Genomic DNA, 16,369 nt, shown 5'->3' with positions numbered 1-16,369 from the left:
CCTGCCATGTTTCCCCCTCCCCCATACACAGCCTGGTATGTGTGACTGCCTGCGTGCCCCTGCCATGTTTCCCCCTCCCCCATACATAGCCTGGTATGTGCGGCTGCCTGCGTGCCCCTGCCATGTTTCCCCCTCCCCCATACACAGCCTGGTATGTGTGACTGCCTGCGTGCCCCTGCCATTAGCCCCTCACTCCGGGCCCCGGTGCTCAATCTGCTCAACCTGGCCCAGGGCTCCCAGGTGTAAGGCTGCCCCTGTCCTCTCCACCTGTGGGAGTCCTGCCGACTGTCCTGAACAAGCTCCTGCCCAGCCCCGACCTTTGCCCCAAGTCTTTACCTTGCTGGCCTTTGCCTCCCTTAACTCTCAGGGTTCTTGTCTGATGATAACAAGAGTATGAGGCTGACAGACACTGCACATGCACTCAACCTGCTCTCAGCAGTGGTGGCTTCCTCCAGATGCCCTGCCCATGAGCCAGAGGAGGGTCCCGCTGGTCAACCTCTGGTGGTGCTGAGCATGTGGGACAGGCCACATGTACTCCATGCCTCCCAGTGTGTGGTGTGTCCTTGCCCATGGGGGCAGACTCCCCAACACAACACTGTTGGCCCTGTTACACAGCAGGAGCACCTTGGTTCCACCTCTTGACAACGTCCCCTAACAAACATGCACTTCCCACGCCGCTTGCATGCCTTGGGAGAGGTGACAGCAACTGGGTCCTGAGTACTAACTTGAGCAGCGAAAGGAGCGGCTGTCCTGGCAGCCTGCAAGCCAGACAGGACAGATGGACACACACATGCTGACGGCCTCCCAGCCACACACAGTCCTGGGCTCATGGGGAGGATGCTTGTTGACCAAGAAAAAAGGCAGCTTGTCAGCCCTTTCCCCGGCAAGAAATCCTTACTTTTGGATAAATGCATTATATGCTAAGGCTGGAGACACTGTGACACCTGACCCTGGAAGGGATGTCAGGAGAGCTGACTGGGGCACCCATGTGCACCCTCCCTTGGGTCAGCTAGGCTGGCGAAGTCATCACAGCCTTCTGCTGAGCAGACACTGCCCACCCCATCTAAAGGACCCAGCCCTGGGTGGAGAAGAGTGCCCAGCTCAGGCTGAGAGGCCAAGGTGGCTGCCCATGCTGCCTGTTCTGAAAATATGCCTGACCAAGAGACAGCCACAGATGGGCAATGGGAGGCTAAAGGGAAGGGACTGCCTGGGGCAGCAGCCACAAGCAGGAGCCAGTACCCAGCAGGACGGGAGGGGAGGAGGGGATTCAGGGGCACACCCAGAGAGAGAGGAGGGGAAAAGCAACAGGAGGTGTAGGCAGTTCTGGTGAACAGCAGCAGCACAGAGTTGGAGGAGAATGCTGGCTGGAGACAAGAGGCCAGCTCCCCAGGCCATGAGGCTATGAACTTGGGAAGAAGAGGAAGGCTGGGCAACCTTGTGGATGCCAGGCAAGGCTATGGACTCCCCTTGGGTGATGGAAACAAAGTGTTCCCAACACAGAGGAGTGTTGGGAGCTGGAAGGAATTAATGCAGGTGAAGTTGACAGAACAGTGGCTGGCACCAGGCAAATGCTCACTGAAGATGGCTGTATCACCACCACCACCTCTACCACCACCATTACCTCCACCTTCCCCACCACTGCTTCCACCACTAACATTAGCACCATGACCTCCACTACTACCATCACCACCACCATTGCCTCCACCATCCCCACCTTCACCATCATGACCTCCACAACCACCATCACCACCACCACTGCCTCCACCATCCCCACCTCCACCATCATGACCTCCACAACCACCATCACCACCACCACTGCCTCCACCATCCCCACCTCCACCATCATGACCTCCACAACCACCATCACCACCACCACTGCCTCCACCATCCCCACCTCCACCATCATGACCTCCACAACCACCATCACCACCACCACTGCCTCCACCATCCCCACCTCCACCATCATGACCTCCACAACCACCATCACCACCACCACTGCCTCCACCATCCCCACCTCCACCATCATGACCTCTACAACCACCATCACCACCACCACTGCCTCCACCACCACTGCCTCCACCATCCCCACCTCCACCATCATGACCTCCACAACCACCATCACCACCACCATCGCCTCCACCATCCCCACCTTCACCATCATGACCTCCACAACCACCATCACCACCACCATCGCCTCCATCATCCCCACCTCCACCATCATGACCTCCACAACCACCATCACCACCACCACTGCCTCCACCATCCCCACCTTCACCATCATGACCTCCACAACCACCATCACCACCACCATCGCCTCCACCATCCCCACCTTCACCATCATGATCTCCACTATTAACATCCCCATCACTTCCACCACCACCGTCTTCACCATCACCACCACCACCACCATTTACCATCATGACTTCCACCATCAACATCGCCATCACCAGCACTGCTACTACCACCACTACCACCATGACCATCACTATCACCAGCACTACCCGCATTTCACCTCTATCCCCATCACTCTCATCACTTTGCTGGCATTCTGACACTTCCAAATGAAAGTAGCTTTGCCAGGTTTGACCTACACTACCTGTGGGAGGAAATCTGGGCTGTGAAGACCCACAGGGTCACCATCGGTCTGTCTTGCCCATTGTTGTATCTGTAACACTGCTTGATCCCCAGCACAGAGCAGGTGTGAAGGAAAGGCCTGGGGCAGGCTCTGGGAACTGGGTTCCATAGGAGCCCTTCTTCAGGTGCACACTGCATCAGTCCCTGGCTCCTTGGCCTGATTGTACTCACTAACAAGCTAATACCTCCTTTGAGAAAAATCTGGCAGCCTGTCCCATTCTTAGTGTGCTGAGTTTAAGCATCTACCTGTAAAACCATCAAGAAAATACCAGCCTTTGCAAATGGATGAACAGCTCAGTGCATATATTGGGCACTCAATAAACTCCAAGGGCAGCTACTTCCCCGGTGTCCAGTGGTGACACCAGTCACCATCATGGGAGTACAGCCTCAATCCCAGACTTAAAAATATGTTCTTCCAAAATGCTGGGCAGGAGACCTGGTGTGGAGTGCAGGACCTCCTCAGACACCTCTCCTCCTGTACCTCCAGCTGGGCAGGGTGGCCAGCAGCGAGAAAAGCAGCTAAAGAAGAGGAGGGATGGGGACCGGCCCTGGCCTGGGAGGCACCACCATCCCCGCACGCACAGGCACAGCCCTCCTTCCCTGTCTCTTCTCATACACCCAGCCTGAGCCCATGCTGTAGAACAGAGACATCACTCACCCCATCCCACACTAGAAACTGGGACCCAGAATTTTCCTTTTAGGGGTGCATGACACCCCTAAAAGTCATGCAGCCTTCTGCTGTGGGTGGGGAAGGGGTCTGGGCATGGCTGCGGTTTGGAGGAAGGAGGTCAGTAACTGGGCACTGGGGGAGCTGCCACCCCAGGGCTACCTTCTGCACACAGACCCAGCCTTCTGCTCTGAGGGGCCCAGGCCCTAAGCTGCATGATGGCCACCACACACACTTCCACACCCCACCCAAACCAGCTGCAGGGGCCTGGCCAAGATGATGGGCGCTCCTGCCCAAATGCGATTTCCCAGCTGCTGTGGAGTTAATCACCAGCTTCACTGGCAGTTGCTTCCGGCTTCTATGCAAAGGAAACTGCCAATTAGGTTACAATTAATTTATTTCCTAGGGCAAGGCCTGGCTGTAACAGGACTGGCCACCCAAGTGGCCTGTAGATGACCGTGTGAGGGTCACTGGCCCCCTTGGCTGCAGGGCTCTAGAGTCTGCCCCAGCTGACTACATCATTCACTGGCCCTGGCCTGGGGTGACAGGGCCAAGGCATCACCACTGGCTTTAACCCTCGTGCTTCTGACCTGGGCAACTGTACCCATGCACTCAGCAAAGCAGTGACTCAGAGCACATCCACATGCTAATTTAAGTCAATCTGTCAGCCCAAATTCCTCAAGCCTAGACTGTCTTGCCCATTTTCTCCCTCCTCCAGCCCCTTTTCATCCCAGTTAAACATTAACCAGTGACAATCCATGGTGCACTCCTGACGAGCAGGTCTGCGCCAGGTGCTTTACCCGCATCACCCACTGCATCAAAACTACTGTCAGAGGTAGGACCATGAGGATTCCCATCTCACACAGGAGGAAAATGAGGCAAAGCAGGGTTATGTACCCTGCTGAAGGCCATACAGAGGCTAGGACTTCAGCTGCAGTCTGGCCTGGGCTTTTCTGCTCAGTGACAGTCATGCAGAGAAGTTGGGGCATGGTGAGCTACCATCCCTTGTCTTGAACTACAGAGCAGAAGTTAGGCTTTCCCTGGGGAGAGGACACAAAAAAGACTTGAGGGTCTGCTCTGGTGGAGACTGGAGGTAGGGAGACAGGAGCCTGTGAGACAGTAGGTTTCAGCCCAGTACAGACCTGGAGCCAGACAAGTCACCAATCCATATGCCCCAGGGCAGCCCAATGTGGGGGCACCTCCTGCATCTGGATGCTATTATCCAGGTCCTGGGAGCAAAGACCTCAACATCAAGGGTGAAGAGGAATCCAAACCCAAGGCTGGGGGTGCCATGCAGGGACGGGGATGCCCATGGAGGCAGTACCAAGCCTTCACCTGACACTGCCCCCACGTTTGACAACTCACACTTCCCTTGGGGACTTGGTTTCCCCAAGTGTAAAATGAGAGGTTTGCACTGATAATATAAGCTCCTCTCAGCCAAGGTCTTCAGGCCCTTTGGGTCCACGTGATGTCTGTGCAGGAGCATTCACAGAACAAGCTCCTGGCCAGGGGATGAAGGGTGGAAGGTGGGCAAGATGGAAATCAAGGCAGGGTCTGGCCTAGGTGGCCCATGGGGTGTGAGGGACATGAGGCCAAAACAGGATTAGGACTACAAGTGTCCTTCTAGGCCACCAATGATGAGGCAGGAAGGAGTTCAGTGGCAGGGGGGAACAAAAAGGCAGGGCAGAGTGGCCCAACACAAGGCCCTGTGCCTCCCCACTGTGTGCCAGGACTGGGCACTCAGCCTCCCTGGCTCTGTCCCTAGCTGCGAATGGGGACAGGAACTCCTCCCTGGGAGCACAGAGCGCCTGCCTATGGACGCCAGTGCTCCATCCCCACCAAACAGATTCGCAGGAGCCCACAGAGGCTGCCTGCCACCCCTGGGCCAAGACCTCCTGGCCCCATGCCGGCCTCTAAAGCTGCCTAGGCACATCCACCATTGTGCCGAGAAAACTGCCCCAGGGCCCGCCAGCATGACATCACACCATGGCAATGACGATAATCAACTTAAGCGGATCTGATTATCCACTATTTTTAGAGTCGGGGCTGAGGGTGAGCGAGAGAGGGCAGCCCTGGGTTCCCATGTTGCCGAGTCTCATCTTGTCAGTGGGGTGGGGGTCCCCTGGCTTCTTCCCCCTCCTCCATTCTTCACAGGGTGGTTCCTGGGCAGCCCCTTCTTATGCACCATGGCTTCCAGGATGTTTGTGCTCAATGCGACCTCAGAGTCCAGGTCTTCTGAGAATGTCCTCATGGCCCCCAAAGGTGGTGGTGATTCAATGCCCATATGAGGAATCAGACAAATCCACACTCTCCTCACAAGGGACCTGGGGCTCAAGCACTGACAATGAAACTCCTGGATGAAGCTGCTTCTCTGCAGCCCTCAGTGCAGATGTGACAGCAAAGTCAGCTGTACAGCAAGACGGCCACCCAATTAGACAACAGGCAGAAGGCTTGAAGAGATGCTTCTCCAAAGAGACACGCAACTGGTCAGCATGCACAGGAAAAGGTGCCCAGCACGCCATCACCAGGGAAAGGCAAACCAAAGCCACAATGAGCCAGCACTGTGCACCCACTGCACGGCCAGAGTGAGACGTGAACCAGAGAATAACAGAATAATGTGAGGTGGTGAGGATGTGGACAGATTGCAACCCTTGGGAATGTAACATAATTCAACCACTGTGGAAAAGTTTGGCAGTTCCTCAAAAAATAAAACAGAATTACCTAGGGATTTCATGTCCAGGTATGTACCCAAGAGAACTGAAAGCAGGGACTCAGGTGTCCCTATCCAAAGCAGGACAGGAATGCCCCTGGCAGCATTCTTCATAATTGCCAAAGGCTGGAAAGCACCCATGGGTCTGTCCCCAGATGAATGGGTGATGGCACACTATTTACCCCTCACAGGAAGGGGCTGACACATGCCACAGCCTAGAGGAACCCTGAAGACCATATGCTGAGTGACTGAAGCTAGACAACAGTCCAGCAGATGAAGTGTGCCAGGACAGGCCAAGTAAGAGACTGAACGCAGGCTGGGGTTGCCTGGGGACAGGAAGCAGCTGTTTAATGGGTATGGGGTTTCCTCTTGGGTGATGCAAATGTTTTGGAACTAAGGCAATGCCTGTGCAATGCTGTGAATGTGCGAAATGCACCAAATGGTTCATTTATAAATGGTTAAATTTATGTTATATAAATTTTGCCTCGATTAAAAAAGAGTAACCCATAATTATTTGTCACCCTGTTTCTCCCTCCCTCCCCCTTAGCTGCTGGGCCCACCACCAGCCCCTGCTGTGTAGAGCAGGACAAGGGTGGGAGAGCCGACAGGCAGGAGTGTGTGCAGGTGCACCCCTGCATGCCCCATCCCCGTGTCCTCTGCACTTCAAGCCTCCTGTGGTGAGACAGGCCATGTGACACAATTGGGTAGAACACAGGCAAAGTGACAATGGCCCCTCCCAGGCCTCAAAGCTCCTCAAGTCTCAGCCTCCTCGAAACTGTGTCCTCCTGTGCACACAGCTGTGCATACGGGTTGGGAGCTGTGGCCACCAATCCCAGGGCATAAGGGCCATGCCAGGGTGTGCCACAAGCAGGACACAGTGGATAGTGTTAAGCCTCTGAGACTGGGACGTTCCTGTCATCAAGCACAGACTCACCTGCCCCTGCAGATATAGGGGGTGTGGAGGCTAGGGGAGCAAAGACAATCTGAGGCCTTCCTGGGTCACGAGTTTTCAAGGTGCTGTAGGGCATCCTATATGTGACCTGCCAGAGGAGTCACCTGCAGAGATGACCTGAGGGCTGCCCACTGGTGATGGGTCCCACAGCCAGGCTGGCCCCTCACGATGGCAGAGCAATGTGCCCAAGTCACCGAGAGCCTGTGAGCCCTATTGTTTTCCTGGGTGAGGAGGGCCGGACCTGGACCCCCACTGGACCTAAGTGTCAGGCTTCCCTGGGGTGGCAGACACCCTACAGGCAAAGGTGGAGGAGCAGCAGGGGGAGCAGACCAGGAGGGAGCCCCTGGCCCCTGGCCCAGCATGAGTTGCCAGGTTTGTATCAGTTTCACTGGCAAGAAAAGTGTGAGGAAGAAACTCAGTGAGCCCTCTCCCCTCTTCTGGAGTTGTGCTAGCTCATGCTGCACCCCCCAGCTCACCCACCCTCGGGTCCCAGCCCCAGAGTGCACGTCTCCCCCAGCATCTCCTCGGTCATTACTTAAATTCTAGAAATTACGTTTCCTTTTTTTCCTTTCAGGAACACAAGGGCAAGAATCCTCTGGAGTCATAGGCACACAAAGGAACTGGAAACAGCTTGGTGGTCACTGTACTGCTCCTGCCCTGGGGCCACACTGCCCCTTGGGTGCTTCCCTAGAACCCTGGCTCCTGCAGGGCATAGATATCAGCAACACAGAGGAGCAAGGGCCAGAAGCAGAAGCACAGCTGCAGCTTCCGAAACTGGGAGGGGGTACCGGGGCTCTAGGGCCTGGGGAGCCAGAGGCTCTCTCCTGAGCACAGGGCCCCAGCCTCAGGTCCTCCAGGTATCCCTGGTATCAGGGAGGAAAGCCTGCACCCACCAGTCCACCAGCTGGACGCACACCTGTCCAGGTGCAGCAGCAACCTTTCTGTGGTGGTTCCTGGGCATCTGTACTCTGTGGAACCACCCTTGAGGCAAAAGCAAACAGTGGTGTTTGCTCGGAGCTGGCCACCTGCTCCCTCCAGGGCCAGGTGCTGCCTGAACTGCTGTCCTTAAGGTCCTGCGGGCACCATCTCCCTGCCCCAGGCTTTGCAGAGGGCTGGAGCACAGCCAGGAGGAGCTTCAGGAACAAGGACACCTCATTGCCTGCTCTTGCCCAGGCCCACCATACCTGGGGTCTCAGCTCAGGGATCCCCAGGCTTCACAGCTTCCAGGCTTGGGGAATGGAGGGGAGCGGGGTTGAGGCCCCCATGATCACACAGCTGTGGGGTCAGAGCTCCATAGAGGTCCAGGCTGCATCTCTCAGCGCCCATCCATGTGCCCAGGCCTGGCTCCAGATCTCAGGGAAGGGGGAACGAAGCAGAGAGGTAAGGCAGGACCCCAGAGGCTGCCAAGTGTCCCAAAGCCTTGGTCAGGAGAGGGCCCATCCTCCAAAGTTCCCCTATGGGAGGCAGAGCCTGCCTCAGGGGGCACAGACTCAATCCCCCAGGCTTCGCCTCCACCCTGGGCCACCCAGGCTGCTGTTCTAGTGGGGGAGCCAGGTGGGCTCTGGTGGGCCTGGGGCTTTCTCCCCTCCCAGGCACGAGGGAGGCAGTGCCTGGGTCATGGACTCCAAGGGAGCTCCAACTTGACCTCTCATAGTCCCACTGACTGGCAGCCTCCTAGTGGCCAAAGACCCCACCCCATGGAGCATGTGCGACGCCTCTGGCAGGCCCAGGTGCAGACGGGCAGGGAGAGACAGCCCCGTGCCATCACCTCCTCTGTGACCATGACCCAGGCACGCTCCCTGCCCGGTGATCATCCCCTAGTCCCCGCCCCTCACCACATATGCTCGTGGGAGTCACTACACAGGGTCTCCTTGATGAGGGTCTCTCCCCACCACAAGACTGCTCTGGAGGTCAAGGGGCCCTGGGGCTGGGTCCCCAGCCCTAGAGCAGCCCAGCAGGAGCTGAGGCTCCCTCAGGAGTGCTCCCAGTCTGCTGTTGTTACTATTATTGTAACTCTTATTGCTACTATTATTGTTACTATTAAGTCACTAGGCTGAAAAACAATTGAGGAGGAGGGTGGGGGAGATAGAGGGCACAGCAGGGAACTGGGAGGGAGCATAACCCCACACCAGGAAGCAGCCTCCTCCACTCCCAGGAGAGGGACTCCTGCAGTGAAAAGGAAGTGCCTCTGCAGGAGGGGAGGAGGAGGGGGAGCAGGGAGCCTGGGGGCTGCCCTCCACTCTGCTCTGGTTTCTTGACTTTCTTCTCTCAGGCTGTCCTGGAGGATGGGGAAGATGAGGAGTATGAGGAGCAAGGCCCTGTCTTGCATGAGGAAACAGAGCTGTACCCCCACCCCTGATGCCCAGACCCCATCCCTGGTCCCTGCACCCTTGTCCTCAGCACAGTAGCTTCCATCCGATGCCAGGGCCTCAGCCCGGTGTCTCATCCAAACACCTGTACCACCACCGGCAGTGAGATGTCTTCCTGCCATCCATGGAGCACATATGGCCCTTCCGCTGCCACAGCCATGCCTGGTGCTTGTCCCCAGACCCACAGGACTCCCAGACATCAGTGCTGATGAGACCCAGAGTGTCTCAGTGCCTGTGCATGGTGCCACATGTCACTCTGGGACTTGGGCTGGGATGCCCTGAGGGCACCTGGAGCCTGAGGCAGGGAGACTCACCACTGGTGGGCAGGCTCAGGGCCACATCCCTGGGAGCCCTCCTTAGCCCCACCCTGGACCCACACCACTGGCCCAGAGAAGGGGCTGGAGCAAGCCACAGGACCAACTCTGGTGAGGTCCTGCATCCTTGACACCGGTTCGAGTCCATAGGCGACAGAGCCTCAGTTTCCTCACCTGTGAAATGGGCCAAGGCCACCACCCTTGCAGACTTGTGGGAAATTAAATGAGTGGGCACAGCACAGAAGCAGTGCACTGTGAGCCCTTGTGGGGTGCTATTGCTGGTATTAGCCTTATTCAGTTAAGATGAGGGGCGTCCTCAGCCAGGCTGCAGAGGGGGAAGGCCTTAGGGGAGATGGCAGCTTCTGGATCCTCCCTTCCCCTTGGCACCCCTGGTTCCATTTTAACAGATACCGTAATTTTTAATTGGTTTTCTCCTCCCCTGGCTAAAAGGCCATTAGCTCCCAACTTAGGTGAATGCATCCCATTTTCTTCACACCACCAAGGAAACGGCAATTTCCTCAGCCTGTCCCTAAGTGATTCTGTAGAATAAAGGCAATTTAGTGAATCAGCTCAATGCACTTCCCCATTTGCTCTCTGACTGCAGGACCCCAGCAGGCCCAGCCTACCAGTGAGGGCTGCAGGCAGCTCCTGGAAGCCAGATAGGCTCAGTGAGTTGGGGTGGAAGAGAAAGCAGGCCGGCCCCTGGTGGGCCTGGTGAAGCCTCTGGCCAGAGAAAGGGGAGGAGGAAAAGGATGAGGCAGGGGGAGCGGCACTCCTGGCCTGAGCTGCCTGCACCCACACCTGGTATTGCAGGCTGAGGTACGCTGCCCAAGCCCTCTGCAGAGGGTGGTCTGGCAGCTTGGACCGGGGCTCTGCCAAGTCACAGTGCACAGCTCTTCCATGCTGGGAGCAGAAGGCCCTGGGGCCCGGGGACAGAGAGGGAAGGTCCTTTCTTGCTGCAAAATGGGACCCAAAAAGCCAGGCCAGGAAGACAGACAAGAGCCTTGCTGAGGAGCTGTGGGCAGCTGAGGTGCAGGGTCAGCCTGGGACCTGGGGGAGCCCCAGAAGCTGAGACCAGGTTCCTCATGCAAGCAACGGGACAGCCACATCTGGGTTGAGCAGTCAAATGCCAGAAACCTCTAAGAGCAACTTTTAAATAAATGTAACTTTTAGATGGAGAGTTTCTCACTCTGGTTTCAGGTATGAGGAGTGTGTTCCTGTATACACACGTGGAGTCCCTGTGTGTGTGTGAGTGATGAGAGGGGCTGGAGTCCCTGTGTGGACCTGGGTGAGGCACGGTGTGAAGGAGCCACAGAGTGCATGTCTACAGCTTCGGGAGCAAGTGCCGTGAGAAGGGGCAGGAGTGTGTCTTGATGGTGATCCAGTGTGAGGGTGTGTGTGTGAGCTGGGGAAGGGCCCTCATCTAGAGACCCGGCCCATGCGCTGCCAGCAGGCCCAGCCACTAAAACGCAGCCTCCGCAAGAGGGCGCTCGAGGCCGAGCTGTCTCCGTGGGGTGGTTGGGGAGAATCCTGGGACTCACTGGGGCGATCCTGGGCAGCTCCAAGAGTTCGGCTAGAACCTCCAGAGCTGTGGCTCCTGGGAAAGAGCACCCAGGCCTCTCCAAAGGCCCCAGCTGTCTCCTCCTGGGAGTGGGGCTGCCTCTCCTCTCCCAGTGCCACCAACTATGGTGTCCAGGTTATCCCAGGGCCCAGGGGCTCACGATCTCTGGATTGGGGAAGCTGTCTGTGTGCCAGGGGTATGTGCATGGAAAACTACCTGCATGCCTGCTGAGTGCCAAGGCCAGCCCCCAGAACCTGGCCCCCACAGCCTCACTGGGCACCCTGACTGAACACAAGGCTGTGGAAGGGTGGGGGGAAATCCCCTGCCCAACACACCAGCAGCTGCTCACACCTGACCCCATGCCCACAACCACAAAGCCAAAGTCACAGCCCAGAGTCGAAATACAGCATCAGAGCACCTTATTTACTTCTGCCCGGTGTCTTCCCCTTGCAGCACTGGGACTGGAGTCCCAACACTCCGAACAGATAGGAGTGGAAGGGCTTCTCCCTTGTGCCTCTCTAGGTGGACTGGGGACCCACTCTGACCTCAGCATGTGAAAATTCAGTCTGTGCAGGGACTGGCCAGGATGACCGACCATGACTTCTTCTGTTCCTAAAGGCTCCGAGGAGAGAAAGTCCTTTATAAGGAGTGAGGGAGGGTGGCCAGGACTCCTGCCTTCTTAGAGGGAACCTTGGTCCATACACAAGCACTTGGAGGGGATTAAGTCAGGGCCAGTTTGAGGGACGCTGAAATGCACGCCAAGGGGTCAAAAATTCCACAGCCTTGCGGCTCATACTGCCAGGGTTTGGGTGGAGTCGATGACCATCTTTGCAAGGCCACACCTAATGCTGGGATCCTTAAGCACCTGCGGTTTCACCAGGCCCAGCACCGAGGCTGGCTGGCGGTGCATACCCCTCCCTACCTCACCCCAAGCAGGGCAAAAGCTTTCTTAAGTGTTGGCCCTGAGCCTCCTAAGGCCGCATCTTCAGTATCTCTGCCAGGCAACGCCACACGACTCCAAGGCTGCCGGGTGGGTCGCGGATGACGGCGGCCTCTCGCGGGGAGCCACCCCAGAAACCACGGTTTTTAGACGCTTAACGACTAGGGAGGCAAAAACGCAAGACGAAAATACAATCTTTTCAAAAGAGCCTCCAAATCCCTCGGCTGGCCAGAACTGCAGAGCTGGGGGAGGAACGCACGGACGCGGAGCGGGAAAAGGAAACCAGGGCTGAACCGTCTCCTGCCAAAATAGAACTCCCCGCATGAATCGCGGGCTTTCGAGGCTCTCTGAGACTTCCGCCACGCCGGCCCTGAAACGGCTGTCGGGTTTGCTCCAGGACGCGGCTTTGGCGCAAGGCGCAAGGCGCGGCCAGGGTGAGACCTGCGGCTGTGGTTTGGGTTCTGAGCACCTACCTCCGCCGCCCGGCCGGCGCTCTTCTCCCACCCAAGACCCGCCCAGCCCCGGCCCGAGGCGCCCTGTCCACCGCTCGCCGCAGCCACTGCGCTCCCAGCAGAGGTCGGGTGGCCGGCGACCGCGCAGCCCGCTGCCTAACGCAAACAGGCGCTTCTGAACGCGGCCGCTCAGCTGCTCGGCGCCAACTTCGCCCTGGCCGCTGCGGGCGCCGGCGGCCGGCAGGACTCACCTTTGCCGAGCAGCGGCAGCAGCAGCAGCAACGGCAACCGCAGCCCGGCGGCACCGGACGTCGCCGTAGCCTTCGCCATCGCCCGTGCACACTGGGGCCGCGGCTGGAGCTGGCGGGTCTGGGTGGCGAGTGCGGCGCTCAGCCCGGCCGCCCCATTCCCGCCCTGGGCTCGGCGGACGCGACGGACACTGAGGGCGCGGCGCGTCTGGGCGCGGGCTCCGGGACACTAGCGCTGCTGCGCTCCCAGCTTCGGTCGCGGGACTGAAGCTAGGCTAGCGCCGGCTGCACCGGAGGAGCGGGCAGGGGCGGGGCAGGGCGGCGCGGGGGCGGGCCGGGGACGGACCAGGCGGGGCCGGGTGCGGGCAGGGGCGGGGCTCCTGTGCCAGCTCGGGCTGCACGGGGTGCGGACCGGGCGCGGCGCGCAAAGGAGCCCAGTGCAGGACACGGGTCGCAGGCCGAGTGGGGATTGGGGAGGAGCGAGGTGCGGGAGCAGGGTGCAGCCGGACGGGTCGCGGCAGGAGCTGGTGCGGACCTCGAGGGGCGCGGTGCGAGGGACCTCCGGAGCCCGGGTCCGCGGACCTCTGCACGCAGAACCGCTCTTTCTACCCGGTGCTCCCGCTTGCGGTCCTTACGTTTCGCCCTTTCCGCTGCACAGAGAGGGCAGGGATGCCACGCGGGATGCAGGTCTGGGCGACTGGCTCGGGATGCGACACCGGGGACTCAGAGAAGGGCGCCCCGCCTCCAGGCTCTCTGAGGAGCGCAGGCTGCGCCATTTCCCAGAGGCAGGAGGCACAGTGGGAACGCGGCCTCTGCTGGGGCCCGAGGCAGGAGGTGGGGAGGAGCTGAGCAAGGGAAGAGGGGCAGAATAGCCTCTTACAACATCCTGGGTAGTGGAGAGGGTTGGGTCCAGGACGGGCAGTCTGTGGTTCCCCCCGCTAGTACTAGCCCAACCCTAGGGAACAGGAAGCTGGCTCCGGCCGTCTTTCAGAGACCTGGTGCTGGTGGCCCTTGTCCTTCTTACACTGGAGAACTCAGGATGTGGGGCTGAAAGAGTCAGAGAGTGAGTAGCTGGGAGGAACTGGAGCCCAAATAATCCAATTTTCCCCCAAAGAAATGATGAAAATGAAATGATGTGCATAAACACATTCACCTCTAATAGGGAGAAGCTACTGGACATGAAAAGGGGTTTGCAGGTGAGGTTGGATGTGTGATCGGTGGGAAAGTCCTTCCTTCTCCCCCCAATCCACCGGCTGCCTTTTGAAGTCTGGCCTTCACCTAGGCACAAAGGGATGGAGGAAGGGAAGCCCATGGGCCCTTGAGGAGGAAGGGCCAGAGAACCTGGGCCCAGGGCACCCCTGGGCCAGCCGATCCTGCCTGCTGTGTGGAGAACCCCACCCTCTTGCCTGGCTGAGCTTAGGGCTGAATAAGTGATCTTCTCATCACTCTGCAGATAGGAAGTCAAAGTGAAGTCACCCTCACAGGCAGGAGGGGGCACTGCCAAGATAGAGACTGGCTTGCGCTAGGTCAACTGTGATGTCCAGTCCTGGCCTGCAGAGGGGTAAGTGGCCAGGGCACAGGCCTGCCAGCCCAGGAGAGCCACTCTGGGCCATTGAATCCTGGCTGCCTGCCACACCCTTCCAGTTTATGGAGCTGGAGTTGGCCACAAGGGGTTCCCTTGGGTGCAGACACGTCCCATTTCTGATGCCAGTGGCTACCCAGGCTGTATACTCACGCCTGTGCCCAAGGAAGGGACTTGGTAAGGAGGGAGGGGCTGGGGACATTTTTGGCTATAAATAAGCTCCTGTGATTGCCTAGGTAAATGAAGAGGGAAGGGGTCCCTGTGCCTCCCAGGGACCACCCTGGCCAGCCCTTTCCTGACACTGATGTCTGGCTGGGCTCTGTGTGGCCATCTCAAGGGGCCATCCTCAAGGGGCCTGGGGCTGTGCTCCTGCCTGGCCTACCTTAGGCCCTTCCACTCTTTCTCTCTCCATCCTCACCCTTGGGGGTCCCGAGTAAACACCTGACACCACGAAACGGTTTCTTCTACTCCTTGGAAAAAGGTCTGGGAAGGCCCTCACATGGGTATTCCCTGTACACATGGATACACCTGTGTTCCCATACACGGACACACATGCACACAGATGCATATCTCCCTGCCATGTGCACACGCAGGGATCTGACTAAAGGGTAGCTCAGTAGAGGACAGAGGTGAAGCCCAGGGCCTGCTGGCCTTCAGGACTGTGAGAAGAGGAGACTCAGTCCTGCCTGGGTGTGGGCTCAGGATTCAGAACATCAGGCAGCAGGAAGGAGCTCCTTGCTGAGCGGAGGGGAGGGGAAGCGGGGCCACTCCCTGTGGTCTCACAAGGGAATGTGGAGACCAGGTGGGGTGCAAAGCAGACGTGCCAGTTTGTGGCTGCCCAGGAGGCCTGGCCCTGGCTTCTTTCAGTCTATGGGGTGAGAAGGGCCTGTAGGGGGCTTTGGTCTCTTTCTAGGCTCCCCTTAGTCATCTCTCTAAGCCTCAGTTTCCTCAGCTATAAACATCTCCCTCTCAGAAGAGGTGAAGATAGAAAGAGGGGTGCATGTGAGGGTAGAGCCCAGTGCCCGATAAACAGGAAGCCCTTGAGAAGTTGCAGCCATCGGGCCTCCCTGGGCCTGGGCGCCGCACCCTGGCCACATGACCCTGCTGAGGGTCATGGGCTCTCTGGGAACTGGAGGAGGGCACATTGCAGGGTGGTTGGTGCTCCCTGCCCCTGCCCACAGGTCCCTCTGGAGAATTATCAGGTCAGCTTTTATGAAGACACATATCCCGGGCTCCCCCTCCCTAAAAAGCTGTGTTAAAAAAGAAAAGTTCAGGGTCCAGGCTAAGTGGCTCACACCTGTAATACCAGTACTTTGGGATATCAAGGCAGAAGGATCACTTGAGGCCAGGAATTCAAGACCAGCCTGGGCAGTGTAGAGAGACTCCATCTCCAAGAAAAAAAAAAATTCTCCAGGAGGCTCTTGTGCAGACATCTGCTTGGAAAGATTAGACGTGAGTTTGAATTTTGCCATTCGTAGTTGTGTGACATTGTACACATTACTCCTGAGCCTCAGTTTTGTCACCTGTCAAATGTGTAATGAAGTAGTGTCCCTCCCTGGTGACGGTGAGGAGATGGTATTTTCAAGGCTCTGCCCCAGTGCAGGGTAAGATGCTCAGTGGGCGGGCAGCTCACACCATCTCCTTGCAGCATGTGAGAACTTGGAGGTCATTCGTTGCTTCTAAGTAGGTGAAGATTACCTGGAGCCCCTCAGGTCTGACCCCAAAGCACCAAAACGCAGCACAGGGAAGGGAAGGAGGAGGGCAAGGCCAGCATGGATGGAGATCTGGGCCAAGCCTATGGAGGTTTGCCTGGCGGGAGGCAGTTGGGATGCTCTGTGTCCTCTGACCCAAGTGACCTGGGGATGTCTGGCTGCACTGAGAAGCATGGATGGAGTGAGGCTGGGTGCAGAGACAAGAAACTTTGGTTCTGGGATGTCTTG

General features: G+C 58.0%; 1 protein-coding gene across 2 annotated transcripts in view; it reads right to left on the bottom strand.

Annotated features, from left to right (window-relative positions):
* Positions 1 to 13,113, bottom strand: part of RET (ret proto-oncogene) — a 51,908-nt gene extending 38,795 nt beyond the window's left edge. For both annotated transcript variants that reach the window (XM_009009486.4, XM_054242275.2), the window contains exon 1: positions 12,851 to 13,113. In XM_009009486.4, coding sequence (XP_009007734.1) covers positions 12,851 to 12,929 — 79 coding nt within the window. In that variant the 5' untranslated portion in view covers positions 12,930 to 13,113. The remainder of the gene's footprint in view (positions 1 to 12,850) is intronic.
* Between the last annotated feature and the right edge of the window lie 3,256 nt (positions 13,114 to 16,369).

This window comes from Callithrix jacchus, chromosome 12 (assembly GCF_049354715.1).
Source record: "Callithrix jacchus isolate 240 chromosome 12, calJac240_pri, whole genome shotgun sequence".
Classification (NCBI taxonomy): Eukaryota; Metazoa; Chordata; class Mammalia; order Primates; family Cebidae; genus Callithrix; species Callithrix jacchus.
The sequence above is the reverse complement of the archived record's forward strand: the minus strand, read 5'-3'. Positions and strand labels throughout refer to the sequence as shown.